Source organism: Perca flavescens, chromosome 12 (assembly GCF_004354835.1).
Source record: "Perca flavescens isolate YP-PL-M2 chromosome 12, PFLA_1.0, whole genome shotgun sequence".
Lineage (NCBI taxonomy): Eukaryota > Metazoa > Chordata > Actinopteri > Perciformes > Percidae > Perca > Perca flavescens.
Genome location: NC_041342.1, coordinates 22,369,935 through 22,397,360, shown reverse-complemented (window position 1 = coordinate 22,397,360; position 27,426 = coordinate 22,369,935). Strand labels below are relative to the sequence as shown.

Genomic DNA, 27,426 nt, shown 5'->3' with positions numbered 1-27,426 from the left:
AACGAAGCATTCTGTCCAACAGGGAATTAGGAAAAGAAATCTAAAAAGATTGACTTCTCACAAGGTTATTTCCTAATGGACTAAATTTATTGACCAATGAAGCCATTTATCATAGCCTGTAATGTTAGTTACCATATATAAAGATCAGTTCCAACAACATATAAAGCGATACATTGACATGGTTTGGATGCTTTTCTATATTGGCACACATGACAGAAGTCCATGTCACATTAGTCCTTAAATGATCATTTTCAAAGCTACATTATGTAGAAAGGCATCAGTCTACCTGGTTTATTAACCACAACATGTGCAAACATCTTCTCTCGGACTTTATGTGTAGGCATGGGAAAATATACATACGATATATATCGCATAACCTGAAGTACTCAGGAGTGCTGCCACAGTGCAATCACACTGACAGCATTGCATTTAAATGGCCATTTTAATAAGTAACTCACTGTTTGCATTATAGATATATGGGGGGGAGGTTCCATTTAAAGTGTACAGTTTTATGCTCTCATCTCTCTCAGCACACAAAACACATTTATATGATATAGAAACCAAATCTCCTCTTGAGGCTGTTTCGATTGCACTGCAGCAGTATGAGCACTGCCTAGCATAGGTGTGTGTATATCTATTGATAAAGGTCTAACCTAGGGCTGGGCAGTATGTCGATATTATATTGATATCACGATATGAGACTAGATATCGTCTTAGATTTGGAAATTGTAATATCTTAACTGGCTTTTCCTGGTTTTAAAGGCTGCATTACAGTCATAGATATAGAACAATGATTACAGTAAAGTTATGTAATTTTCTTTGTTACCAGACTGTTCTAGCTCTTCTATTATTTTTTTACCTTTACCCACTCAGTCATTATATCTACATTACTGAAGATTATTTATCTTAAATCTCATTGTGAAGATATTTTGTTAAAGCACCAATTGTCAACCCTATAATATCGCCACAATATCCACATGTAATCAGCACCAGGACTGTTAGTCAAACAGGCATAATGCGTGAAATGTATTTTAATGGGAAAATATTTTCTATTATTAGCCTGTAATGATTGGAATTTTCTGAATGATTCATGTAATTAGAAGCATTTTAGCTGTAAATTATTCCTCACAGGCCACACTGTGGGAATGTGTGTGTGCATGTGTTGCATTTTTATATTCTGTTTATAGCAGACGTTACTTTGCTGCTTTGGATGCCCTCTATGCTTGAATGGTTTGCATTAGGATGCACAGCATTTAACATTACTCTATTTTAATTAACAACATATTGGATGAGCGAGTTTGTGCTGTAGCTAAGTTGTCTGAATGACAAATAGAACTGTTGTCGCATAAATAAAAAGCATTAGATAATCAATTTAACTTCATTGTACTCTTAAATCTACTCCCTTCTCTGCTTTGTCTTTATCAATTGTCCACAGTGCTTATAGTATGTAGTTGTTCCAGTTTCAATGCTGTCATCTCTTCCTTTGTCACAGTGTCTCTCTGTTGTTTCCACAGTGGGAGGAGGTTAGCGGCTACGACGACTCCATGAGCCCAATCAGAACCTACCAGGTGTGTAATGTCCGACAGCCCAACCAGAACAACTGGCTCAGGACGGATTTTATCCCCCGCAAGGGCGTGCTGCGCGTCTACGTGGAGCTCAAGTTCTCTGTCCGTGACTGTGCCAGCATCCCCAACATCCCCGGCTCCTGCAAAGAGACCTTTAATCTGTTTTACTACGAGTCCGAGGGGGACACAGCTACAGACACCAGCCCTCTGTGGAGGGAGAACCCCTATGTGAAGGTGGATACTATAGCCCCAGATGAGAGTTTCTCTCTGCTGGAGGCGGGCAGGATCAACACCAAAGTGCGCAGCTTTGGCCCTCTCTCCAAGGCCGGCTTCTACCTGGCGTTCCAGGACCTGGGCGCCTGCATGTCTCTCATCTCAGTCAGGGTTTTCTTCAAGAAGTGCTCCACCACTATTGCAAATTTCGCCGTCTTCCCTGAGACTGCTACAGGGGCAGAAGCCACTTCCTTAGTGATCGCTCCTGGGGCATGTGTGACCAATGCTATGGAGGTGTCCGTCCCTCTGAAGCTGTACTGCAACGGGGACGGCGAGTGGATGGTTCCCGTGGGCTCGTGCACCTGCGTTGCTGGCTTTGAACCTTCTGCGGACGGCACCCAGTGCCAGGGTATGTGATTTTATCAGACATTTGGACTTTTATTTAAACAAACCTCCTTTATATGCTCAGTGCAAGTCACCTCAGTCTGTGCCCTCTTCTCTGCATTTATTGTGTGGCTCCTGAAAGGGGGTGAAGGAGGGTGGAGGAGAGTATGAATTAATGAGGTGTTGCAGAGAGGAGCAGCATACAAATATTGCGAGAGCAGGATGGGAGAGAAAGATAGCGGGAAGGCACAGAATAGAGAGCCAATAGATTTGTGCAAGGAAAATGAAGATAGTAGAAGGGAAAGCCGTGGTGTCCAGAGAAAAGAGATATTAAAAGAGAAAGAGAGATAGTGTGAGTTAAAAGGTGTGAATTGCCAACGATGGGATGGTAACAGCAGCCAAAAGGAGAAGAAAGAAAAGGGAGGGGGGCTGCAGGAAGTCAAAGACAGACAAGCAAAGCTTCCTCTCACCTGGGCGTGAGAAATAGTGTCTAACATGCGCCGGAGAGCTCATTCGTTGCCATTTGGCAGCTCAAGGTTAAATGCTTGCCGACAATGCTTGATGAAAAGTTCTCCAGGGTTTCAGCCAGTGGTTGCGATGAGGAAGTGTAATTTCCTCCGCAGCCTTCCGTTAGTTAATCTACAGGCGGCCGCACTCATTAACACCATTCAGACCAACGTGAGCCAACACTGCCATGCTAACATTAATCACTCCGACATTTCATTTCTTACCTCAGTCTGGCCGCACGCTCGCAGCCAAACACCGCAGATGGAGAGAAGGCGGAAAAAAGAGGATCAAAGAAGAGGAGAGACAATAGATGGGGAGAGGAAAACATTAGTGTATCGAAAACAGGAGAATCATCGTGCCCTCCAAAGAGGTTAATGGATTGAAGCAAGACAGTAGGGTGATTCAGCGCCCTCTCGAAACGAGGCGAGGAAAACAAACAAATAAAAGAAAATGATGATGCACTGTGTAATAGAAGAAAAATAAATCAGAGAGTGTAGAGCCTAAAGGTCTCTGTGAATTATGAGAGAAAAAAAGTACATTTTCATCTTATCGTCTTTGGCTTTTTATTGCACAGTGTTATGGCTACAATGCGGGGCCATTAGCTGTACTGATTTTCCTCAAACTGCCATTGTTGGGAATTAGGTTGGAACTTGAGTTCAAACTGAAAGACCACTTAGCCTAACTAGTTAATCACACTCTCTGTCTCACTGGCTGGGTTTTATGAGCCCTCACACTGACAGGACAGATGTTTGCCAGAGACCCCACTTTTATACCACCAGTTAGGAATGTGGCAAACAATAAAATGTGGGGCTCTGGAGGCTGATATATCCAGACCTTTTGCTGCTAATCCCCTTTATCTGAATCCTTCTTTAGTGTGGGCTTATGCTGGTTTATCCTTAAGACTCGATATCAGCCAACCTTTAGCGTGACACTTTGGAATTCAAATGAATCGCTTGGACACATCGTCTAAGATTACCGCACTTTGTATATTTTTCTGATAACCCTCCTCAGCTAATTTACGTCTGAATTGATGTCCCCTTCATTTGAATTGATTTATTGGCTTATAATGAAGCTGTTTTGCATGCATGTGGAGGCCTTGTTTGTATTAACCGTGTGGTTTGGAGATCTGAGGATGCAACCGACACTGATTGATGGGTTTAGGGTGTATCCCTTTTCTCCGAAGCATTCTCCATCCCTGTTTGTTTGACAACAGCTATCTCCTGTCAGCAGTCTATCTTCATTGTCCTTTTCCTCCTCTTCAACATAAAACTTAGCTTTCATCCTGACTCTCTTTTCGGGTAGATTAATGTCACCTGCGGAGAGAGTGAAAATGAAAGAGCACATGCAAATATATAGATAAGACCTTATGCTTAAATGTTTGCCATCTCTCGCGTACCTATCAACATTTCCCGCATACATCTTGAGCTTTGCAGATACTTCAGAGGAACAGTTATTGTTCTGTGACAGATGTGACAGCCGCTTGTCTTTTTAGATAAGTGACAAGCAGTGGTTTTGTTTCGTTCTTATTGTCCTTTTTGTTTTCTCTCCCGCCCATCCAGCTTGCATCCCTGGGACCTTTAAATCCAAATTTGGGGAGGGATCCTGTGTTCCCTGCCCAGCCAACAGTCGCACCAGTGCACGAGGAGCCAATATTTGTCCCTGCCAGAATGGTTTCTACCGCGCTGACAGCGACCCTCCTGACACTGCCTGCACCAGTAAGTCATCCTCCATTGCACAGGCTAAAATCCTCAAGTTATTATGCTGAGAAAAATCAGAGGAGTAGAAGTAACATTCGGTGAATCATCAGTGCCAGGTGGCATCTCATTGTGTTTAAAGTCCAACTTTAATCTAAATAATTTTTTTTGCTAAAAAATCTGCATACATGTCCTCTGTGTTTGTTTGTCAAATGAATCACGTTTATTCGTCACATACACAATCATACACAGTACAATGTGTAGTGAAATTATTTTCTCCTGAAAGAAACCAATAATAGAATAAAATACTGTATTTATTTGGTTGAAATTGTAATTAACAAAAATAATATAATAGTTTTCAATGAAAAAGCTCTAAAAACTTTACACTGCCTGCTCAGCACCAAACAGAAGACAGACAAAGTTAGCGACTAGCTGGTGTACATGGTTGGAGTATTTAGTAGCTAAAGAGACAGACATTTCCCTCAGGTGTTGGTCCATATTTCAAATGGAAATTGTCTTGTTTGGTGATAACCAGTCTAGTCTGGTGCTGTGTTCTGCATGGACAGGCCTCTGAGAGAAGTTTCCCAGCAGTGGTACTGATGGAGAGCCTTGACCGTGCAAAATCACCCCCCAGGGGCCTTTCGCCGTGTTAAATGACACACAGGGCTCGCAACTGTCTTGCCCAGATTCTCGTCACAGGAACACTGTGGACTCTGACATTGACCATCTCGTCACAGGAACACCGTGGACTCTGACTTTGACCAGCGCGCACAGACATGCGGGCAGGGACTCAAGCACCACCGCCGACTAAACACGCAAACACACACACACACACACACAGGCCTGACAGTTCTGTCCCTGCGGGCTGTCAGAGCTTGTGCCAAGCAGCCTGTGCTTTGTGTTGGAAGAGAGGCTCAGCCAGTCAATGGCCGGCAGCTTGGACTCGGCGTGTGTTTTAGATGGGTGTCCAATTAGAAGAGCCTCCACTCTGAACTGTGTGTGCCTAATTAGAAAGGACTGGGCGAGTGAAACACGGCTCAGGGCAAGCCGGCTGAGGAGCTGAACTTAGCCGACAAGAGAGCTGATGGCCTGAGAGCCTCCCCTCCTCTTCCCCCTTTCTCTCGCTGTTTTGAGACAGGGTTAGACTTTCTCCTGCGGGAAGCTAAGAGGGAGAGCCCCTCTCTTCCTTCACTGTAAAAAGATGAAAAGCATCTTCGCTAAACCAATCCTTTTTGCCTCCCTTTGCGGTTATCGTGCGTCATCCAGGTTTCAAACACTCTTCACTCAAAACGCAGCACTTCTTATTGGACCGTGGTGGCCTTGGGTTATACTGATACAAGAACATGAATTTCTATCAAGAGTGGATTAGCCAAGTTTCATGAGCACCAAGAGGGTTTATGCATAGGAGTTACAGTGTAGAGCAGAATAGGATTGTGCTTTTCATAAAGGAGCATTACTTAGTGATGAACGGTGGTGTTCTGCTTGTGCATGACAAGTTTTATTTATCCTCCTGTTTCTGAATATGTTGATTTATTTATTTGCACCAGGAAGGATTTTTCCTTGTTGTTATGTTTTTACATGTTTCCCACGTCCTTTTCTCCATCTGAGGATTTGTTTGGGGCATGTAAAGCAATTTTATGAAAAGAATAGGATTACACTCTTTTCCTATTTCTGTACATGAAATATTTCATTTCGTTGCTTTCTTATAGAGATATTAAAACATTTATTTCACCATTTGTAGGATATTGTAAGCACTGCATAGGGAATATGACTAAAGCCTCAGTTGTGTGTTTTTTCCATTCTGCCTGCCCACCTTTTTAAACACCTACGTTTGTGTTTGTGCAGCGATCCCCTCGGCGCCTCGCAACGTTATATCCAGCGTGAACGAGACCTCGCTGTCCTTGGAGTGGGAGGAACCCGAGAACACGGGCGGGAGGAGCGACCTCGTCTATAACGTGGTGTGTAAGAAATGCCTGCGGGACGGGAGCCCCTGCACACGCTGCGACGACAACGTGGACATCGCTCCTCGCAGGCTGGGGCTGAGGCAGAGGAAGGTGGTGGTGAGGAATCTGCAGGCTCACACCCGCTACAGCTTCGAGGTGCAGGCTGTCAACGGGGTTTCTGGGAAAAACCCCACCTCACCCAGCTACTCCACAGTCAACATCACCACCAACCAAGCCGGTTAGTAGAAGAAGATCTGTCAATGTCATTGGATGAGTCCACAAACCAAGTTAATTCATAGAGTTGCTCCGATCAATACCACTTAACATCACGATCAAACAGGCTGGTTAGTGGATCCCAGACGTGGATTGGCTATCAGGAGTACCGGGAAATTTCCTTGTCGACCGGTCTATTTGTGTGGGCTGCATGGCCATTCAATTCAGTTCAAGTCAATTGTATTTATAGTATCAAATCATAACAAGAGTTATCTCAAGACACTTTACGGATAGAGTAGGTCTAGACCACACTCTATAATTTACAAAGACCCAACAATTCCAGTAATTCCCCCAAGAGCAAGCATTTAGTGCAACAGTGGTGAGGAAAAACTCCCTTTTAGGCAGAAACCTCGGACAGACCCAGGCTCTTGGTAGGCGGTGTCTGACAGTGCCGGTTGGGGGTGTGATGAACAGTGGCAATTATAGTCACAATAAAGATAATGGAACTATGACTAGAAATAGTAGTTGTAGTAGTTCATGGCGTAGCAGGGCACTGCAGGGCGTTACGGGGTGTAGCAGGGTGTAGCAGGGCACTGCAGGGCATAGCAGGGCGTATTCACATCCTTGGTCTTTGGCTGACCGGCTCACAGAAAGGAGAGAGATCACACGATTAGCCCACTGATTTGTCTCTCATCTAAATACTGTCCAATCACATCCTACTATGGCCGACCTCCATCCTACCATAGAGACAGAGAGCATTTAAGTTCCACCCCCAACCAGTGGGAAAAAACAACTCCACAAAGTGCCTGAAAAAACATGAGATTTAAGCATGTCAAATGATTATTTTAGCACCCTTTGTCTATCAGAGAGGACAAGTTAGCTGTTAGTAAGCTAATGTTATTTCGGGACTGTTCGTTATTTATTTAAGGGGCCACCGGAGGAGTTTTGCGACCTATAGCCAAAAAAGACATGACCCTCTCCTCGGCAGTAAAAAAATTTCTATGACCCTCCAAAACGATTTGGAAAAAAGGCATGACCCTCCGCCAACAATTTATCGATACCTTCTGTACTGGTTTGCGCTTGGCAAATATGTACAGATTCCCATTGTTTTTTTACAGCCATGACATACGTGACCAATTCTGCGTTCATGCCACCACGGAATAACAGGCACCACCCCCCTGGTTATGTTGTTTTTCCGACTGGCAGCGTTCATATGGTCGGGATGAGTGTTCTTCTTCTTCTATATTGGCGTTTGGCATAACAACTTTTTGCATGACTCCCACCAACGGTTGGCTGTAGCCGAGAGCATCAGGTGTGTGAAAACATGGAGGCCACAATAACAAAAGATTTTCTGCTGTTTTCTTATGCAAGCATCCACAACAGCACATCGCCAGGTGTTTGTTTGTGTTATCTGCAGGACAACCAACAGGAAAAGACACAGATAATGTGTTTTGTTTTTTTTTATACATAGGCCTATTTATGAATAATTTTAAACATATTATGTCTGTGTATGTTTCTTGGCAGAGGCATGTGTCCACAATAAACAGTTTATTATCATTGAAATATGTCCAGTGAACCAAAATCGCCTCCATCAAACGTCAGTGGTCAACAACGCGTCACCAACTGGGGAACTCGGTTAGCAAAATTTTACGTGAATGGTGACAAACGTTTTTCCAATGTCCGTGAACGTACAGTAAACCTCTGCTTTCTCATCTGACGCATCACACTCCTCTATTATGGTGTGGTGGCCATTTCAGTAGATTTACTCACTAACATTGTTGTGGAAACACAATAAGCATGGAAACGAAATGCACACTTCCTGCATTACTTCAAATACTAAGTTACTCCTCTAGTAAACTAGTATTCACATGAAATAAAACAATAAAATATTGAGACCATTCAGCAAGGCACTCTGGGTAATATTCAACACACAAACTGGTTACTATTGAGTCGTCACTACGCTTCCTTCACTTCGCCGTTTAAACAAAGTGTAATAAACGTATAAAAGTCCAAATCTACACAAAACCTGCAATCAATTAGTAAGTTGACATCAAATGTGGCATTTAGGAAACATTTATTGCAGCCTTGGCACGTTAAGATGTCCAGACTAGCAACAGTCATTTTCGTTTTTTTGCGTCCTGCTGCTCCCATCGTCAGCCAGGAAATACTTTTTTTTTTGCTAAAGCAGTATATGAAATCAGATGTGTTACCTACCACCATTTGGTTCTTTTGTGTTATTTAAGATATTTATAAAATATCTGATCATGCCAGATGTAATTATCCCACTCATAGGCATCGATATCGCTGGGGACGGTAGGGACGCGTACCTACCAGATTTCGTCATGAGTCATTTTGTACCCACCACTTTTTTGAAAACCTCGAGATCAATTTAGTTAAAAAAAAAAAAAAAAGTCCATAACACATATAATTCTTGAGCGACAGATGCCAAAAAATCCACAACAATCTCTATCACCACAGGGCAGCACAGACACAGCCGCTCTGCTGCTGCGCTGGCTGCACGCTTTTCTGTTCACAACACTGCCTGTCGGGACATTCTGCTTAACGTGAAAAAACTTAACGTGGTTTAATGTACCTCAACAATGATTAATGATCACCAAATATATCATGGCCATATCTTGTAATGAACACTTAAGCCTGTCAAAATAACTAAACCGAAATCCAACCATTATAAGTTATCTCACATTAGCGTTTTCTTCTTCATTGTCAAAAAATCTAACCAGAAATGTGGTGATGATTGATCGTTGTTTAGGTATATTAAACCACATTAAGCTTTTTCACGTTATGACTTATAAAGCCTATGAGAACCGTGGGGAGTCAACCCACAGCCACTCTGCTGCCCTGCTGAAAATGTGAAGCAGAAACGCGTCAGATGTCAGATAACGTCCATAATAAATGGACTTTGGGTTAGATTTTTTGACAGTTTTCAGTGGTTATGAGGAGCAATATGAGAGAGAAATTTGGTAATCATTGATCATTGTTTACGTACATTAAACCAAGTTGTTATTCATTAGTAAGCTACAGGACAGTGTCTTTCAAACAAGACCTGTGCGAAAGAGAAAAGATGACCCTCCCCTCAATAAAGAATAAAAAGACATGACCCTCCCCTATTTTCCTCCGGTGGTCCATTCCATACATACCGAACGGTCCCTTATGCAAACATAATATTATAGCTTTCTGATTTATCCACATTCCACTAACACAAATTGCATACTGTGTTCAAATGCAGCTTTACAGACTTATCACTTGTTTACTATACAAGACATCTTCAACCTTTAGCCATCTTGCCATCAGGAGCCAGGCAGCCTTTTGCATCAGTGAATACACTATAGTACTATCTTACTTACCACTCAGCTAAGTGGCAGTATAAGGGGCTGGTATCAGGATGTACATGTGTTGAAGGGGAGTGCAAGGACGAGTGGTGTCCGGCTGATTGGGATGGGCTGGTCTGGGTCTCAAAAATCCTGGTGGCTCCTAAGTTCATTCAGTGAGGGTCTTAATGAGCTCTTAGTATCCAGAGTAGTAACGCCAACAATAAACATTGTTTAACATGCTCAGTGAGAGTGACACATGGAAAACTCTCAGGTGGAGCTCTGCTTTGCTGAGTTATAGGAAATGCAGATAAAATGTAAGTATAGTTATAGCACTCAGTCAACCAGGCTTCTAACGTTACATCACTGACAATGTCACCTTTTCACAGACTGTAATTACTCTCCCAGGTAACCTGCACTTAATCCACCTTACTGAGGTTTATGGACCCAGAACAATAACTGTTCCCTTTCAGGCCTCACGAATCAATCAACTGCCAAACAGTGAAGGTGACACATGTACCGTTTTTCTTAAACCGTTCAGGTTGAAGTATTTCAAATAATAATTATCTTACTGCGATGGTTTGTGACTTTGAAAGAGAACATCTTGACAACTTAAAGTGGCTCACAAGTGAAGTAACTGTCCGGGACCTTAAAGTGTAATGTAAACTGTGTCCTCTCTGATGTCCAACCGCAGCACCTTCAGCAGTGCCCACCGTCCATCTGATGCGCTCCACCTCAGACACCCTGAGTCTGTCATGGCTGCCCCCTGAGAAACCCAATGGGGTCATCCTCGACTACGAGATTAAATATCATGAGAGGGTAAGCTCTAAGTTTTTAGCCATTGCCTTAATGTACACATGTCACAGTGCTCGCCTTATTGACTCTGAAAATCTGCTTTTCCAGCCCTGGGCAGAGAGAAGCATTTTTATGGATGCTGAAAAATTTAATATTGAAATATGATGTGTGTGGGGGGGATTGGTCGAGTCTAAAAATGTCTATTGTTGGAGAGCCTATGAGCTGGTCAGACTCAGCAACTGGTGATGTAAATGCTGCAACATTGGTTTGATTAAATTCCCTAGTAAAGCCTGCAGATATAATATGGACATTTTATAACCTTTGATGGTGAAATCCTTAGACCCTTTACAGGGTATTCAGACTGAAAACAGCACTGCATTAAAATTATTTTAGGGTCTGTTTTTGTTCCAGTTAGGGCAGTTTCAGTAATAGGTTCATTTGTTTGAAGGCTTTGAAGGCCAGTAAGATGGATTTACATGTATTTGATTAGCCAGTTCAACACACTGCTGGATGCCTTCACATTGAATTGCGGCAAAAGTTGAGCCAGTTCTACTTTTTTGCTGGAGAACCATGCATTGTTAAATTGAGGTTCATACTGTATGTTCAGTACTCGTACAAATAAATCTTCTAAATCACAAAACCCCCAAGTTGAACTGACTGTTGACTGGATAGTAACTTGTTGCATTGAAGCTCTAGTCACTGTTAACTGAAAGAACCATTCAACTGTGATATACATGATGTTGTATGTTCATGCAGTGCTAATGTCAGTCTGAACACGGCCTTAAATGTAGCTTACAGGATAAGGTTAAATGCTAAAATGTAGTGTAACAGTAGCAGAATTAGAAAAGAGTCATTAAATTAGTAAACTTACTCAGTAATGTCAGTTAGCTGTTACAAAAATAGATAAATACTGCTACTCTCCTAGGTTAGCTAACATTAGCAAAATTAACCACCATAAACTACTGGTAAATGCCAGATTGAGAGAAGCTCTAGCAGCAAGACCTACAGTATATATAAACCTATATTATATATGTTTATATAAGGTGTGTTTTGTTGCTTATGAATTAAACTTTTCATTTGTTTGAGTAAGATGTGCATGTTTTATTGTCTAGCTTTAAACTTTGATGGTGTAGCCTAACTTTTGTTAAACAGCAACCACTGTGGCCACAAGTGAAAATTACAGGATAATGGTAAATGATAAAATAAAGTGGTGCAAGAAGACAAGTTGTAAAGTCTTACTCTTTCAGTTACAGAGCAATAAAGTTAGCTAACATTAGCTAGCATTAGCCACCACAAGGTATAAGTCATAGCAGACTAAAAAAAGCAGTAGCAGCAAAACCCTCTCTAAAGTCTATTGAAATGAACTATGGTTCATTTTATTGTTTATGAATTAATACTTGTAATTTGTAAGAGGAACATTGTTATTTCTTCTTTAAGTTACAGAATATTGCTTCATAATGCCATATGAGAACCAAAAGATTGATTATTCACATACAAGCCGCCTGCAAACCATCAGGAAACACTTGACTCTCCTGCTTTAATAGTCCTTTGTTTGACTTCAGGGCCAGGCCATGTCCCACACCGTAACATCCCAACACAGTTCAGCCAAGGTGGAGGGGCTAAAGGCCACCACACCCTACGTGGTGCAGGTCAGAGCTCGCACGGTTGCTGGATACGGACGCTACAGCAACCCCATGGACTTCAGCACCAGCCTCCACAGTAAGTACAACCTCTCTCCTGCTTTACAGTCTGTTGATAATCTGCTGCTACTGTTGTCTTAATAAGGGTTCAAGCTTAGTAGTTTTTTAGGGCCGCCTTAATTGGTAGCATTTGCAGTACAGGCCACCCTTTAATCTCTTAAGAAGTGTTTCTGCTGTTATTTACTCATGTGTCTGTGTGTGGTATTTGCTCCAGGTGACCCTCAGAAGTCGGTGCAGGACCAGCTGCCTCTCATCATCGGCTCGGCCTCCGCAGGTCTGGTGGTCATTGTTGCCTTGGTGGTTATCGCTGTTGTCTGCCTTAAGTAAGTGTTTGATTTTTATTACTGACAGCCTGAACTACATGTTTCAATTTGTTAGTTAGACTCCTAACAAAGAGGCTCATTACATTTTAACATGCTTTCAAAGGGTGTGTACTTACTCTTTAGTTTCAAAAAGGAGCTTTGCAAGATAGAAAAAACAGACCTGCCCTGTGAGTTTCTTCCTTGGCAGTCTTTGGTTTTTATCTGATCGTCAAGTTCAATATTAGTTTAATTCGCTGAACCTGGAAAGGGTCAAGACTGATAATGTCAGTGTGACTGTTTATGTGCTGCTTGTTTACAGGAAGCAGCGCGGCGGCTCAGAGCTGGAGTATACTGAGAAACTGCAGCAATACAGTGAGTTCATGTGTTCAGTTTGAGAACTGTCTCCTCTATGATCCTTTGGTCATGCCAGTACAGTTAACCAAGTGAATCAATGAATTATCCAATCACCTGATTGAGTCAGGGAACTCATTTCCCTATTTGCTCAGAGGAAGTCCTGACCATGTTGTCTGCCTGATGTTTCTCACGACAATACTCCTTTTTATATGTGAACTATATATGATATGATGTTTTATTGTATTTTTATGGTGTATTTTCACATTTGACACAGGACAAAAGTCTCAAACTATTTATTTAATGATAATAATGAAATTGAACATCAATTTGATTATTTTACATTATATATATTTGTTTTATATATTTGCCATTTTGTGTTGGATATCGATATAATTACATTTATTATTAACATTGTGACATTAATGTCAGCTGGATTACCCAGGCAGATATGACGAGATCACAATTCTGTCACTTTTACCTCTCAGTTTCTCCAGGAGTCAAAGTGTACATCGACCCTTTCACCTACGAGGATCCCAATGACGCCATCCACGAGTTTGCCAAAGAGATAGACATCTCCTGCGTGAAAATAGAAGAAGTCATTGGTGCAGGTAAACAACGTCGTCGTTTTTTTGTCCAAGAGGACAGAGAAGGATTCAAGTTTATTAATCATTTATTTGAGCTGGAGTGTGTCATCAAGCCCCAAGGTCTGTTCTGTAAGAAGTCCTCCTTGGGAGAAAAGGTTTAGGATTCACAGAGTGTGCATGAGAGCTGCTGGTGGGAATGATTGAAGTAAAAAATCTTCTCTGTAGCTCTTCCCTCTCTAGTCTTTTTTTCTTCTTCTCTCCAGCGGCATGTTGTGTCCTAACTTCACCTCAAATGACAGTCTGCTCCTGCTCGTTCAACCTTCCTCCCTTCTGTCTTTCTTTCTTTCTTTCTTTCTTTCTTTCTCTTCTCTCCTATTTGTAAACACTGGTTCTCAGGCACCAAATGCAAAACTCCCAAGTTCCTTGCCCGTCCTCTGTCTCCCTCCACTGCTCCCAGGTGGCACACTCGATCGATTTGGGTCACTCCCTCTCTCCCCAACATCTTTGACCCTTGACCTCCCGTCCTTTCCTCTTCTCTTTTCTAATCCGCTCCCACAGTTGAAGTCGACCCTCAACTCTTTCAAATCAGCTCCTTCACTCCTGAGTCCCACCAGTTAATGTTCCCTCTCCCTGCACTTTCCCCAACTTCCTCTTCCCCTCCACTCCTCCTCTTCTTTCCTCTGCTCACTCAACCCATCTCCCCCATCACCCTCACCCCCTTCCTCTCTATACCCCCACCTTCTTCTCTCAATCCAGGTGAATTTGGCGAGGTGTGCCGTGGACGTCTGAAGCAACACGGTCGCAGGGAGATGGTTGTGGCGATTAAGACACTGAAAGCCGGCTACACTGAGTGCCAGAGGCGGGACTTCCTTGCCGAGGCCTCGATCATGGGCCAATTCGACCACCCCAACGTGATCCGGCTGGAGGGCGTCCTGACGCGGAGTTGCCCCGTCCTCATCATCACAGAGTTCATGGAGAACGGGGCGCTCGATTCCTTCCTCAGGGTAAGCTTGGCGGCAGGTTTCATTCCGCAACACTTCTGACAGAGAAGATTACTTTCTGTTTGTATCAAAGCTGAGAGAAACACACACACAGGGAGTCATTCACGATACCTCTGGGTTATCAGACGGTTTTACTCTTTGTGAAACACCCTGAGGCGCTCACTTGCAGAGTGATAGAGATTAAATGTGCAATATAACGCCTGGAGACAGGCATAGTGTCTCTGCTTGACGTGACTGACTGATGCTGACAGGGTTTCCAATGCACAAACTCCTGGTGGAAAACACAGCAGACCTTTGGATATGTTTGCTTCAGTGCATTAGAGAGTCTTTGTACGACCACAGAATATATTACTGATCAGAGTTTTCGGTTCAGACCACCGCCACCTACACAAAATGCTGAACAAAGGCAGGATGAGAAATGAGGTGTCACACAGTACATTTCCAGCTGCGTGGGGCCTATTACATGTCATTTACATTCAATTAAATGTGTTTTTCCGCATGGCTGCACTGTGAAGAAGTCTACTTAGGCTGGATGAGGCTACTTAATGCTTCTGGTGAATCGATGCCAAGCTGCTCGTCTTAAAAGCAGTTTATCTTTAAGTGATATACAGCTGCTTGTTTGCATAGATGATGAATCAATGATATTGATGAGTCTTGACATTGACCAGCTTGTTTTGATATTTCTTAACTTAAGTGGGCTTTATTCCGTATAACCGCGCATCTGTGGTTCAATACTGGCTAAGGACCTTGTATATATTGTACCTGTTTCCTGTCTATATGTACACAAAAAGGCAAAATGCCAAAAAACAAAACAAATCAAACAATACCAGGGCTGGATATTGTTTGAAATGTTTCAATACCAGTGCCTATACAAAAGTTTTATGATTAAAAGTTGTCAAAACATAAGCAGCCAACTACAAGAACTTTGCCTAAATAAAATACCAAAATTGGCAAAAATAATGATTTAAATCTGTGAATATATAATTAGTAGGTATAAGCAGAAAAGTTCGCAAATACAAGTTAGATTGGAATTCTCAGTTTATTTTCAATTCACAAAGGGGCGTTATCAATGGCCATGGACCAAAATGCCTCTGGACGCAATTGGATAGACCTACAACCAAACGAAACGTGATGTGGCACTGAGCGACAGACAAATGTAAATAGACTACAGTGAAGAGCATCAAAATGTTGTGAAGGAGTGTTGCCATCAGAATTTTTAAATACTTCAGCAGAAAGTTCCACATCAGCTGCAGCCATCTTGGTTCTTTTAAAAAATGCCTCAGCGGCGCTCCACATTAAGCTAGGTTTATGTTTATTAGAGATGGTCCGATACCATTTTTTGCTTCCCGATACCGATTCCAATACCTGAACTTGCGTATCGGCCGATACCGAGTACCGATCCGATACCAGTGGGTCATATATTTTATTATGTTTTAACAACTGTATACTACTATCCCTGTATGGATGTGATAGGATTTCTATCTTTGTTGTCTGTCTGGCTCAGGTTAAACTCTTTGTGAAACATGAACAAACACAAACAATGAATGTCGTACAACTCTCTTTATTCTCCAGTTTGACAGTCGGTTATAACGGAAAAAAACATAAATAAACTACTTTAACGTAGATTTTCTTTAGGGCTTTATTACGTGGTATCGGATCAGTGCATAAACTCCAGTACTTCCCGATACCGATACCAGCGTTTTAGGCAGTATCGGAGCCGATACCGATACTGGTATCGGTATCGGAACATCTCTAGCTGTAATGTCCTTGGGACGGAGGTACGCAAGCCAAAAATTATCTCATCACGTACAGTATTTTGTGTAAAGTGCGAAGCCCACCCCATATTAGATCAACGGTTGTGATTGGCTTGGCCAGGATCTGGTTTGAACAAGACGGGTACCAGACATATCTGCCCGAGCAAATAAAACATGAGCTTGCAGTTTCGTCTGGTTTCCGGTCTAGCTTTTTTTGCTCCCAACTTCCAAAATGTGTGAATTTTGTATTGTTGCCCAAACAAAGCAAGCAATTTGAAATCTTGAAAGTTGTAACCATCATTTTCATTATCAATTAATTTTGATTCAATTTAGTTTGCTTTCATATCTGTCAAAGAAAAGCAGTAAATCTTCACATTTTTCTTGAAAAGCCTCTTCCCTCCTTCTCACCCACTCCTCTCAGTCAGCTGTCCCACAAATAACACAAGAAACTCCACGGCCTGTGCTGTCCTCACCCCCGTTCCCGCCAGTGTCACACTGCCTGTGACTCAGAGGAACTCTGAGTTCTGCTCCAACTCTATAGAGTTAACTCTCTCTTACACACACACACACACACACACACACACACACACACACACACACACACACACACACACACACACACACATGCACCAACTATCCAAATGGGTCACGCACATCGTACTGCAGCTCCCTGGAGACATGAACACACTTACACACACACGACATATGCACATGAAGAAGCATTACAGATATACAGAAATAACACACACACACACACAGATATGTACACACCACCGTGGCTTTAGACGCCTGCTATGAATTATGGCTGTTTACACATCTATCCATTCTGGCTTGTTTTGCTGTCAGACTTCATTGGAGTGTGCCGACTACGAAGCAGAATGTTTATGGTTTTGTCATGTCACATCTTGTGTTCTGTGGTTTCTCATTGTGGAGTCAAAGCAGGGATTGATTATATGTATTTGTTTCTACTTATATAAATTAAAAATTAAATATTCAGGTAAAAAAAAAGGAAGAAAAAGAAACCTCAGCATAGTTTCAGCTTCATCCAGGTTTGCAGAACATCTCATTTTTTACATCACGTAAGTGCGTGTTGACATTCGATTGATCAGTTTCAATTCACACACATCAGGTTTTGTGAGCCTTTACGGGTCGGAGTGCTGATGTATTTCGATGAGGAGTTTATCCCTCTCTGTCACGCTTCATACATGTGGGGAATTGTAAATTAAACCCTGAAAGCCCTAATCTCAGATTTGTTTCATGCCTCCCAAATGTTAACCTAAAAATTCTGCAAATCAGGGAATTTCAAATGAGGAAAATAAGCTTTGAGCAACATGCCATTCTAATTCAGTCAATGGGACGATTTTCAAGCGGAAAAAAAAGCAAACAAAGCTTTGTGTTAAAAACGTGCACTGCCACTACCAGCAACTAGTTTGTCAGTCAGCTGCAGAATAAAAAAAATACCTGCAGTTGTCTGGTTTGGATTTCAGCTTTGCGCTCCCATTTTGTTTTTGTGTGGAGTCAATATAGAGCCTTAATGGGTTTAGTACGACAGTAAAGAGTCTAATTAATCAGCTAATTGGACAGCATGCGTAAAAAGGTCAGCTGTCACTGACTGTCAGGAGCAACCGTGAAGCATTATGACAGATGTCATGTTTATGTGGCCTCAGTGACTGATTTGCTCTCTCTGGTGCTTTCTCCTCCTCCTTATCTCCCATACTTCCCTATCGTCTGTTTCTCCCCATTTCAACCCACCCTTGTTTCTCGTTCTAATTTTTCATTCCTTCACTTTCCTCCTTGTTCATTAACTGCCTCTCTTGCTCTCCCCCTCCCTCCCCCACCTTCGCTCTATCACCGGCTGTTTTTGTAGCTGAATGATGGGCGCTTCACGATGACACAGCTGGTCGGGATGCTGCGTGGCATCGCTGCAGGGATGAAGTACCTGTCAGACATGAACTATGTTCACCGAGACCTCGCCGCCCGGAATATCCTGGTCAACAGCAACTTGGTCTGCAAGGTCTCTGACTTTGGCCTGTCACGCTTTCTGGACGACACTTCCGCTGACCCCACTTACACAAGCTCGCTGGTCAGTATTATGTGTGCTCACTCAGTTTGCACACTCTGTGCAGGTTTAATTGAGCTTGTTAATTGGATCCTCTTCACTTGTTTCACATGTGCATACGGACGCATGTGTTCCTGTTCATGTGTGCCAATATTTGCGTTAGCCTGCGAGACCGTCTGTGAAATGTGCATTCGCTTTAGCATGTGTGTGTTGTTATAAGACGGTAATGTCTCCCAGAGTTTTGATACCAAGCCCCTCTGTCTGTGTGTGTGTGTGTGCGTGCGTGTGTGCGCACGCAGGGAGGGAAGATTCCCATCCGGTGGACGGCGCCAGAGGCCATTGCCTTCAGGAAGTTCACCTCTGCCAGTGATGTGTGGAGTTACGGCATCGTCATGTGGGAGGTGGTGTCCTATGGAGAGAGGCCATACTGGGACATGAGCAACCAGGATGTGAGTTAGCCTGAAAGTCTCATGGTACAAACATATCTGTAGACCAAATGCACATTCAGGGAGTTTTATGTCTAAGTTTAGGTCTGGCTGAGAGTTTCACTGAGCTGTTGCAGCTTTGATTTCCAGCGTGGCATGTTGGACCTGGGCCTGTTCAGCTGTCTTTATCTCCTCATTGCAGATGCTAGTGCAGCTGTGTGTCTGTATGTGTTTTTACCACCTTATTTACAGCCCTAGCCTGCCCAGCCTCTACAAATCCATACTGCAAAGCCTCCCTCACACACACACACACACACACACACACACAAAGGAAAACTCAGGAAAAGGCTTCTTCTTTTTTTTTCTTCTTTTTTTTTTTACAGGTGTTGTTACCTGTAGGCTATCTGCACTACACAGACATCGTAACTACAGCAGTGAGCTTGCAGGAAAGAAAAGAAATCTCTCGGTTCTCCTCCCTGAACAGATCACTGTGTACACCTCCACTTTATTCTCTGAGGAATATCACACTGTATTGTGCTTCAAAAAGAGAGTTGATAGCAATAAAGCACAAAGAAAAAGGAGCCAAAATGAAAAATGCCAGTAATGTATGTATGACTTCCATAACAAAACCCACATGCAGTAATGAAAGCATCAAAGTGGAGGTCCTCTATTGTTCCCAATAGCATTTGTGCCACAGTCATTGCTCAATAAGCAACAGAGTCAACAAATGCGAGATATAAACAGAGGTACTCGCCAGCTAGAAGCACGACATAAAAATCAAAGGACAAGCAGCAGGAGAAGAGGGTTGCAGCAGAAATGTTTTATTGTTCCCAAATGGCAATTTTTTATTGTTGTGGGGAGTTAAAACCCATACAGAGCTTATGGAGGGAAATGCCGTTGCTAGGCGAAAATCAAATCAGTGAGCCAACGTTTTCTGCCCCCACTTATTATCTCTCCTATCAATCATAGCAGTTTTGAAGTGACAACTTTGAGAATACTTGAGAATATTGTTTTTAGAGTTTTATAAAGATGACGAAAAGAAGGTTGGAATGTGTGACAGCATGAGCCGAGAAACTGTCTAATGTAGGACATAATACAGTAACTTGGGATTATTCTTTCACTACTCTAACAAAGACCAAACAGAGTGAGCATAACACAAATGAGTCCGAGCCAAATGTTAACACACATAAATTTCCTTAAATCCTTCCATGGAAAATATTCTGGGTCGATATTTTGCAGTTTAATTGTGAAATTTAATGTCCATTCGGCTCTATGGATGGAAATGAAAGTCGGCCACTTTGGTTCAAAGTGAACTATCTTTATAATTATTGGATAAATTGCTGTGAAATATTATACTGATACTCATTGTCCCCCAACTATTGTTGACAACTATTGGATGGATGCTGTAAAATTAGGTACAGATATTCAAGGTCCCCAGATGATAAATTGTAACAATGTTGGTAATTCCTTAAATTTAAATTTGTCCAATACTTTGGATTGTAACCACATACCTGCAAAACTCATGACATTCCCATCTGCCTCAGCTGTACTTTGTGTACAGTACAGTGCTAATTGGCAAATGTTAGCATGCTAACAGGCTATATTAAGATGATGAACACAGTAAACATCAGAGTGTTAACGTTGTCATTGTGAGCATGTTAAGAAGAAGAAGATTTATTTATTTATATTAGGACAATGCATATTAATCAACATTTCTGTAAATGCGCCAGTGTTACCCAGTCGGCTAATTTTCAACTGTAGTCCTAGTTGCATGCATGTCTTTATGGTGGGAAAAACCAGAGCAAACCCACACAAGCACGGGGAGAACATGCAAACTCCACACAGAAAGGCCTGGGACAATCTGGGTTAGAACCCAGAACCTTCTTGCTGTGAGGCAGAAGTGCTAACCACTGAGCCACCGTGCTGCCTAAGTACAGCTGTTAGCACCGCTGTGCTTCAGTACTGCCTCGCAGAGACTTTTTTTAAGAATGACTTCCTGTCCCTCAGGTGATGACGGCAGTAGAGCAGGACTACCGGCTGCCCCCGCCCATGGATTGTCCCATGGTGCTGCACCAGCTGATGCTCGAGTGCTGGATGAAGGAGAGGAACCTGAGGCCCAAGTTCTCCCGCATCGTCAGCACCCTGGACAAGCTGCTCCGCAACGCCGCCAGCCTCAAGGTGGTGACCAGCACCTACTCAGGGTGAGTCCAGCTGCAGGAACAGAGGAAGACTGAAGTAGCTTTTTAACAAACTTTTCTTCAATAAAGAAAGATTTACGTCATAGTTTATGCCTTAGCATTGTTCTCATACTGCCTTTGTGAAGGGAGAGAAGTTTTAAGGTGGATGGAAAGTGTTTGCTTTTAGAAATCTGTTTTCTGTTTTTAGGAAGAGCAAAGCACTTCACTGTTGCAACCTTGGCAAGTTTGCTGTGAGACTTAGTAACTTTTCAGACAAACTAGTGGAATTTACTTTCTAAGTAGCTGCATCAAAAAGTCTCGCTGGGTTTTTATGCTATGTATAGAGGGTTGGACCAAATGGATGCTCAGCTGCAACGTGATCTTGCAACTTCGGACCATTCTGAAGAATCTCCGTTCACAACAGCAACCAGAGTTCCCAGTTTGTGCAGAAGCTTGAGTAGAAATGTTAGAATATTTGATAGCACATTTGCAAAAGCTTTCATCATCAAGTCTGTAATGTTGGCTGTGTAGTCTGTGGTGCTGTTGGCTGACGTGGCAGCTACTGTAGCAGACCTTTGTTGAAAATATATGCATTATTCTGCTGCGTTTTCCATATAAGCACGTTATGCTTTTCAGGTTTTTCCACACTAAGAGATGAATAGTGCAAACACAAAAAGGGATGATGCAATTCTCTCTCTTTCACCTTGTGTGAAATTCTTCCCTGTATTGTGTATGACGGCTGTGAAGTGCAGGATGAAGATTCCTCCTGATGCAGAGCTGACCGGCGCTGTGCCTCTGGGATGTTGGAATAAGTTGTTACATTAAAAGAAAAAATGGCTGGCCTAAAGAGATGCACACCGAGGTTCATGCTTGTTGGGTGTGGTTTGTTTTATGCTTTCTGTTGATTTGGGAGGATATTTCTTTGAGCTGAAGGCTTTTACTGCCAGACAGATGTCTGCCTTCTTTTCTCTGACACTTCCCTTGGAAGTGTAGAAGTTGACTTATTCATAGGTAGCCGTCCTCACGTTGACGAGTTGTTTTTCAACTTTGTTTTCAGCGCAGTGGCTCCAAATGCTCCAGCCATTTTTTACTGACGTGTTTGTTCTGAAATGCGTTAGCCTGACATCCAGTCAACAGTATGATTAGTGCTGCTTTAGATGCTAGATCCTCAGCTCTGAGTGATGTATAATGAATCAAACGCACATCCTCAACTCTGTGCCTCTGATTCTGCAATAGTTTCTTGTTACCCACAAAAAAGTCAGAATTCATACATATAGTATCCAGGTCTTGTGCCAGCTCCTTGGCTCACAGTCTCACTGTAACACAGAGCCCCAAGGGCGATTCCTATGCCAGGATTTTGGCTCAGTGAAGCTAATTGTGTGTGGAAATGTAATGGCTGACCTCGGTTTAATTCCCCCTATACTTGGCTGGATGCTGGAATCTAGGTGATAGGACAGACAGCAGCCAGAGCTGCTGATGTGGAAAAGCAGGAGGTGATGAAGTGTGAGTAATAAGGGAGATTAAGGAGAAGCTAAAAGAGAGGAATGTGTTTAATTAGGTTGCTAATGAGCTTTTTAATGCATCAGGGGAGGGCGCGCCCAATGCTGTGATGGGAAAATAGTAAAGGGATATGCGTGTGTAAGTTGCGTGTGTGTGCGATGCTTGTGCGTGTGTGCATGTTATGCTACGTGCCGTTGTGTGCAGATGACATGCCAATGATTAATTTATGGCCTCATCTGTATGCAACAGCAAGAGAGATAGAGGGGGGGAGCGGGAGGAAGAGGAGGAGGGAGAAAGGATCATGTTGTCAGAGCATGATTTAGAGAGCGTCTCCGGTGTTTGTGGGTGCGTCTATACGCTCGCTCCTGCTCACCTGCCATTGGCTGCTCAATGATGTTGGGGCAGATAACGGAGGGAGAGAGAGGATATGAGATGCAGCGCTATCTGTAGAGTATCTTCAACCACGAGGGCCTTAAAGGACACTGGTCTAGCAACAAAGGACACACGGAGGCTGCATCGCTTTTTCCAAGATAGCGAAGGAATATGTTGAACTTTTATTAAAACTGAAAATGTGATGAGTAGATTTGGCGTGGCATTTGAGTTGGACTTTGTTTATAGCAGATGAAGCTTGAGATCAGCAGATTTGAGTGTATCCTCAGGATGCTGTATTTTTATAGGTTTATAACCATTAGGTCTTAGGTGAATATATACTATGCAGAATTTAGCTACACCAACTCTAAGATGGATTAGATCTTTATCTACCTTCAATGAGAGCACTTAGTGGAGTAATAATGAGATGTACCTTTTGTTTAAAGTGGCTGTGAACCTGCTGCTGACCTGTGCGGCTTTGTGTTGGCAGGGACCTGCTGCGGCTCGGAGGGACGCTGCCGGGACACAACAGGAAGAGTCCGGACAGCAGTCAGGAAATCGTTCGGCAACAAATGAGCCAAACTCTCCCCATCAGAGTGTGAGCTGCTGCGGCCAGGAGGATACAGAACGAATAAAAACTACCTAGAAACTCTGACGTGAAGAGCCTAATGTAAAATACAAAGAAGAAGCTACAGAGAGAGAAAGAGGACCGTTTTTGGAGATTTCTTTCCAACTGGAGATGTCCATTTAAAGAGAACTGTCCATTGCAGTGTGTGTGTGTGTGTGTGTGTGTGTGTGTGTGTGTGTGTGTGTGTTCATTACTTGACACTTGTGGATTTGTGACTATTGACATAAAGCCAAACTTCCTGTTGCCCCCTCTCAGGTTGTGTTTGCATGTCTGCATGTGTTCTTGCTGGTTAGGAATCAGTCTTTCCTTCTCTTCCTCCTCAGACTGAGGACCGGAGAGCTCACACAGATAATAGGATTCAGTGTATAGATGATACAACAGTGCCAAAATAAAGCAAACGTTTGCTTAAAACTGACTCTTAAGACAGCTCGACATCTGTAGACCTTCAATCCAATCAACCCTTTTTTTCCCAAACCCAACCTGTTCTTTTATTTAGCTTCTTTTTTTTTTTTTTTTTTTTTTTTGGGAAACAAGAAAAAAAAATAACTTTTCATCCGCTTCCTCTTAAATACTGTCTTCCACATGTACTGGGAGATATACGTGTTACAAATCTGTACAAAGCATCCGAGTCTTCACACCGTCTTTCTGTCTAAGGAGAGACGTAACTGACACTGTGCGGGACACGTCATGTGCATGCCAAAGTGGAAACTTCTTCATGAGAAAATTACAAATAAGTTCCACATTAACTGTTGCTTTGGTGGCATTTTGCTGTATGGACTTTAACGTCCATGTTTTCTTAATCTTGTTTGATTCATATACGCATTGTTTTGAATGCTAAGTTATTATCTATTATTGCAAAGAGGTGTTTTTTTTACAAGCACTGGGGCTTAACTTTTTTATTGCGATGCTTGATTTTTTTCACACATTAACAAACCAGACAGACATGAATGAATGAATCAAGATGTGAAATGTTCTGCTCAGACAGAATAATTATAAATGGAAAGCGCCCGTGGTAATGCCGTGTTGTACATTCTACTTTGGCGAATGTGTTGCAGATCAGTGAGAATTAAAAAGGTCAATATCCAGATGATAGCATTGTGACCTTAATATTTGACCAGACCTACAAATACTAATGTAGAACAAATCACTCATTGGTTTATTTCTCCTGACATGTGTTTTCTTCAGCACGCCAGCTGTCAGCGCAGTTTCTATCTAAAACAACTGCCTGTATATAACTATATTTCTATTAGACCAGTCAGCTCAGCATTTACATCCATCTGAGCTGATTCTGGCCTCTCTATGACCATCGTTTATATGCCTGTTTGTTTATTGTTGAGGAGCAAACAAATGGAGAAATTGCAGTTTAAATGGTCATTACATATCTGAAACTATATGTCACAATGAAAGAAGAAAAATGTGTGTCTGTTAGGGCAGACTTTTTCCTGTGCAATTAAAGGTGTATTAGAAAAAAAAAAAAAAAAAAAAAAAAAAAAAAACGCCAGAAAACTAGAACAAAAATAAGCATTTCTCTTTCAGTATTTTTACGATAATCATATGCAAATAAATTATTAAACGGATCTCTGGTATTCTCTTTGATTTCTCGGCGGGTTCACATGGGCTGAAGTTCCGGGTCTCCTCTTATCTGGCCGAGGGATGAAAAGAGAGAATAGCAAGTTTGTTTTACCTCCTCAGTCGGAATATCACAGCAGCTTTGGATGGACTCATTAAGATGGAAGATTAATCAAAGGCCGGTCCACGCAGCTTGCCTATTAGTGAGACCATAGGACTATTCTGGGGATTTCAGTCTCTGTTGCTGCTGGAGAGGCTTCAAGGAGACAAAGTTAATCTGGCTTCACACCCAATGTCAGTGTTGTTTGGCTTTAATCTGTCAGCCAGGACACAAACCGGGTCTCTTTCTAACCAGTGCAGATGAGTGAAGCTGTCACCTTCTGTTTTTATTGACCTAAAGGGAGCTCTTCTGTCGGGGGCTCCGGGGGTCCACGCTTACCCATTTGTGACTCATTGCTCAAACAGCAGCCGCGCAGGGAGGACTGGTGATGTTGTGTTCTCTACATGTTCTCTAATCCTCTCTGCTGCTCTCACGGGATGTACATACACGCAGTCAACACAAAGGTCTTGTGAAGCACACAGATCGAAATGTGCAATATAAACAGACACTGAGCCACTGAGTGCAATTCCACTGGGCTACCCACGTAGCATGGCATTTATGTGTGTAAAAGCTTTGGAGATTGATATGCTTCACAGTGGTACAGCTGCTCTTTCCTTCGATGCAAGACAGAAGATGTGTAGAAAAATGCTTGACCTTAGAGGAGAATATTATGCACACAAGCCTGCTGAGGAGGACGTCTTCCAGTGAAAAGCACATGCTCTAAAACACGTGAGAGAACGTGTTTGCTTGGTATTTCCCATTGCATCGGAGATCTGACACAATGTCGAAAGTGAGATTTTGCATCCTGTTTACCATTAAACACTTGTAGGCCTCCATCTCAGTAGAGCTGGATGGAATGTTTTTCACCGCTGCATCTTAAAGTTGGTGCAAAATGGCAGCGACCCTAAAGGAAATATCTCATTATCGTTTTACAGACAATTAAGTGATGAGAAATCAGCTGCGACAGGATCTCACAGAGGTTTTAATGAGCGTGCTTGGTGGAGGGAAAACGGAGGAAGTGATGGCAGGATGACAGACAGTTTTTATTTGGTGGCTGCTGGTTGCTCGTTAGTGACCAGACAATCTGTGGTTCAACGTCAAATCCCTACATCACCAGAGTGATCCCCACGATTACTGCGAGATTAACAGCGGTTCAGCCGTTATATGTACATAATCACGCACGAACCCCAGCCAAGACAAGGCAGAGAAAAAAAAGACACGTAGGCACACTACAAACCCACTTTCAAATGCATAACTATACACATTTGCACCCCCCCACACTCACACACAGATCTGCTGGATTGGCAGTGATTTGTCAGATTTAGCTGCATCTACTTGTGTAGGCCTTCTGAATACACCAGTCAGTTTTCTTCCAAGCTCAAAGCACTCATTTGCCATCCTGTCCAAAGCAAGTTTAATGCCTCCAATTACAGGGGGTCTGCAAGCAGGCAGATTTGGAGCGGGGAGGCTTGGCAGGAGAGTTTGCTACGCATCAGGGCCTTTTAACAGAGTAGTGATTTGCTGCTGCTGGTGCTGAAGCTGCCTGTGCCGGCTCATCAATGGAAAACTACCCTCTTTATGGTGAAGCACATGCAGCACTAAGCCGAAACTGTGAGGAGAGACACAAAAATATCAAGCTTTTTAATGACTCGGTAGCAGCTCTTCTCAGCACTCAGTGTGGAGGAATTTCTGCATCTCTGCACTGCAAGCACAAATGGAAATCAAAGTCTTTTCAGCAATCATTTTTATGTAAAATGGGCTGTATTTTAATTGAATATTCTAAGATCTTACCCCGCAGAGTGTAATGGTGCAAATGAAGGAAACAGACAAGATTGCAGCAGTAATGCTGAAACATAATGTGATGTGGTGCATTAAATATATGCAACAGTCAAGGGAAAACTTTCTAATACCTCCAATATGTTCTTTTTTTCTACTCATGTCAGCTTTGATTTGACTTTAATGGTCATGCGTTTTTGAGTTACTCTATCTTTGCGGTTAACTATATTCTCTCTAAAGATTTGTATGCATAAATCCCAAATTGGCAGATTTGATTAATTCATTTTTATATTGATAATATGCAGCAGAATTAGAGGCATACTGTATAGAATAAGTATCTCCATGAAAGTGCAGGGCCACTTTCATCACTCCACATGGCTTGGCAATAAATCCACTATTGCTCTTGCACTGTACTCTGGCAACTAAAACATTAACTCAAATATGTAATATCTTTCTCACTTACACCCACTTAATTAAATCTGTCC

At 42.5% G+C, this 27,426-nt stretch overlaps 1 protein-coding gene across 2 annotated transcripts in view; it reads left to right on the top strand.

Annotated features, from left to right (window-relative positions):
- Nucleotides 1-24,859, top strand: part of ephb3a (eph receptor B3a) — a 33,640-nt gene extending 8,781 nt beyond the window's left edge. For both annotated transcript variants that reach the window (XM_028592646.1, XM_028592647.1), the window contains exons 3-15: nucleotides 1,515-2,187; nucleotides 4,229-4,384; nucleotides 6,209-6,544; nucleotides 10,543-10,667; nucleotides 12,206-12,362; nucleotides 12,558-12,666; nucleotides 12,965-13,017; nucleotides 13,485-13,607; nucleotides 14,340-14,587; nucleotides 18,206-18,421; nucleotides 18,697-18,846; nucleotides 20,830-21,023; nucleotides 23,359-24,859. In XM_028592646.1, coding sequence (XP_028448447.1) covers nucleotides 1,515-2,187; nucleotides 4,229-4,384; nucleotides 6,209-6,544; nucleotides 10,543-10,667; nucleotides 12,206-12,362; nucleotides 12,558-12,666; nucleotides 12,965-13,017; nucleotides 13,485-13,607; nucleotides 14,340-14,587; nucleotides 18,206-18,421; nucleotides 18,697-18,846; nucleotides 20,830-21,023; nucleotides 23,359-23,470 — 2,652 coding nt within the window. In that variant the 3' untranslated portion in view covers nucleotides 23,471-24,859. The remainder of the gene's footprint in view (nucleotides 1-1,514; nucleotides 2,188-4,228; nucleotides 4,385-6,208; nucleotides 6,545-10,542; nucleotides 10,668-12,205; nucleotides 12,363-12,557; nucleotides 12,667-12,964; nucleotides 13,018-13,484; nucleotides 13,608-14,339; nucleotides 14,588-18,205; nucleotides 18,422-18,696; nucleotides 18,847-20,829; nucleotides 21,024-23,358) is intronic.
- The last annotated feature ends 2,567 nt before the right edge of the window (nucleotides 24,860-27,426 follow it).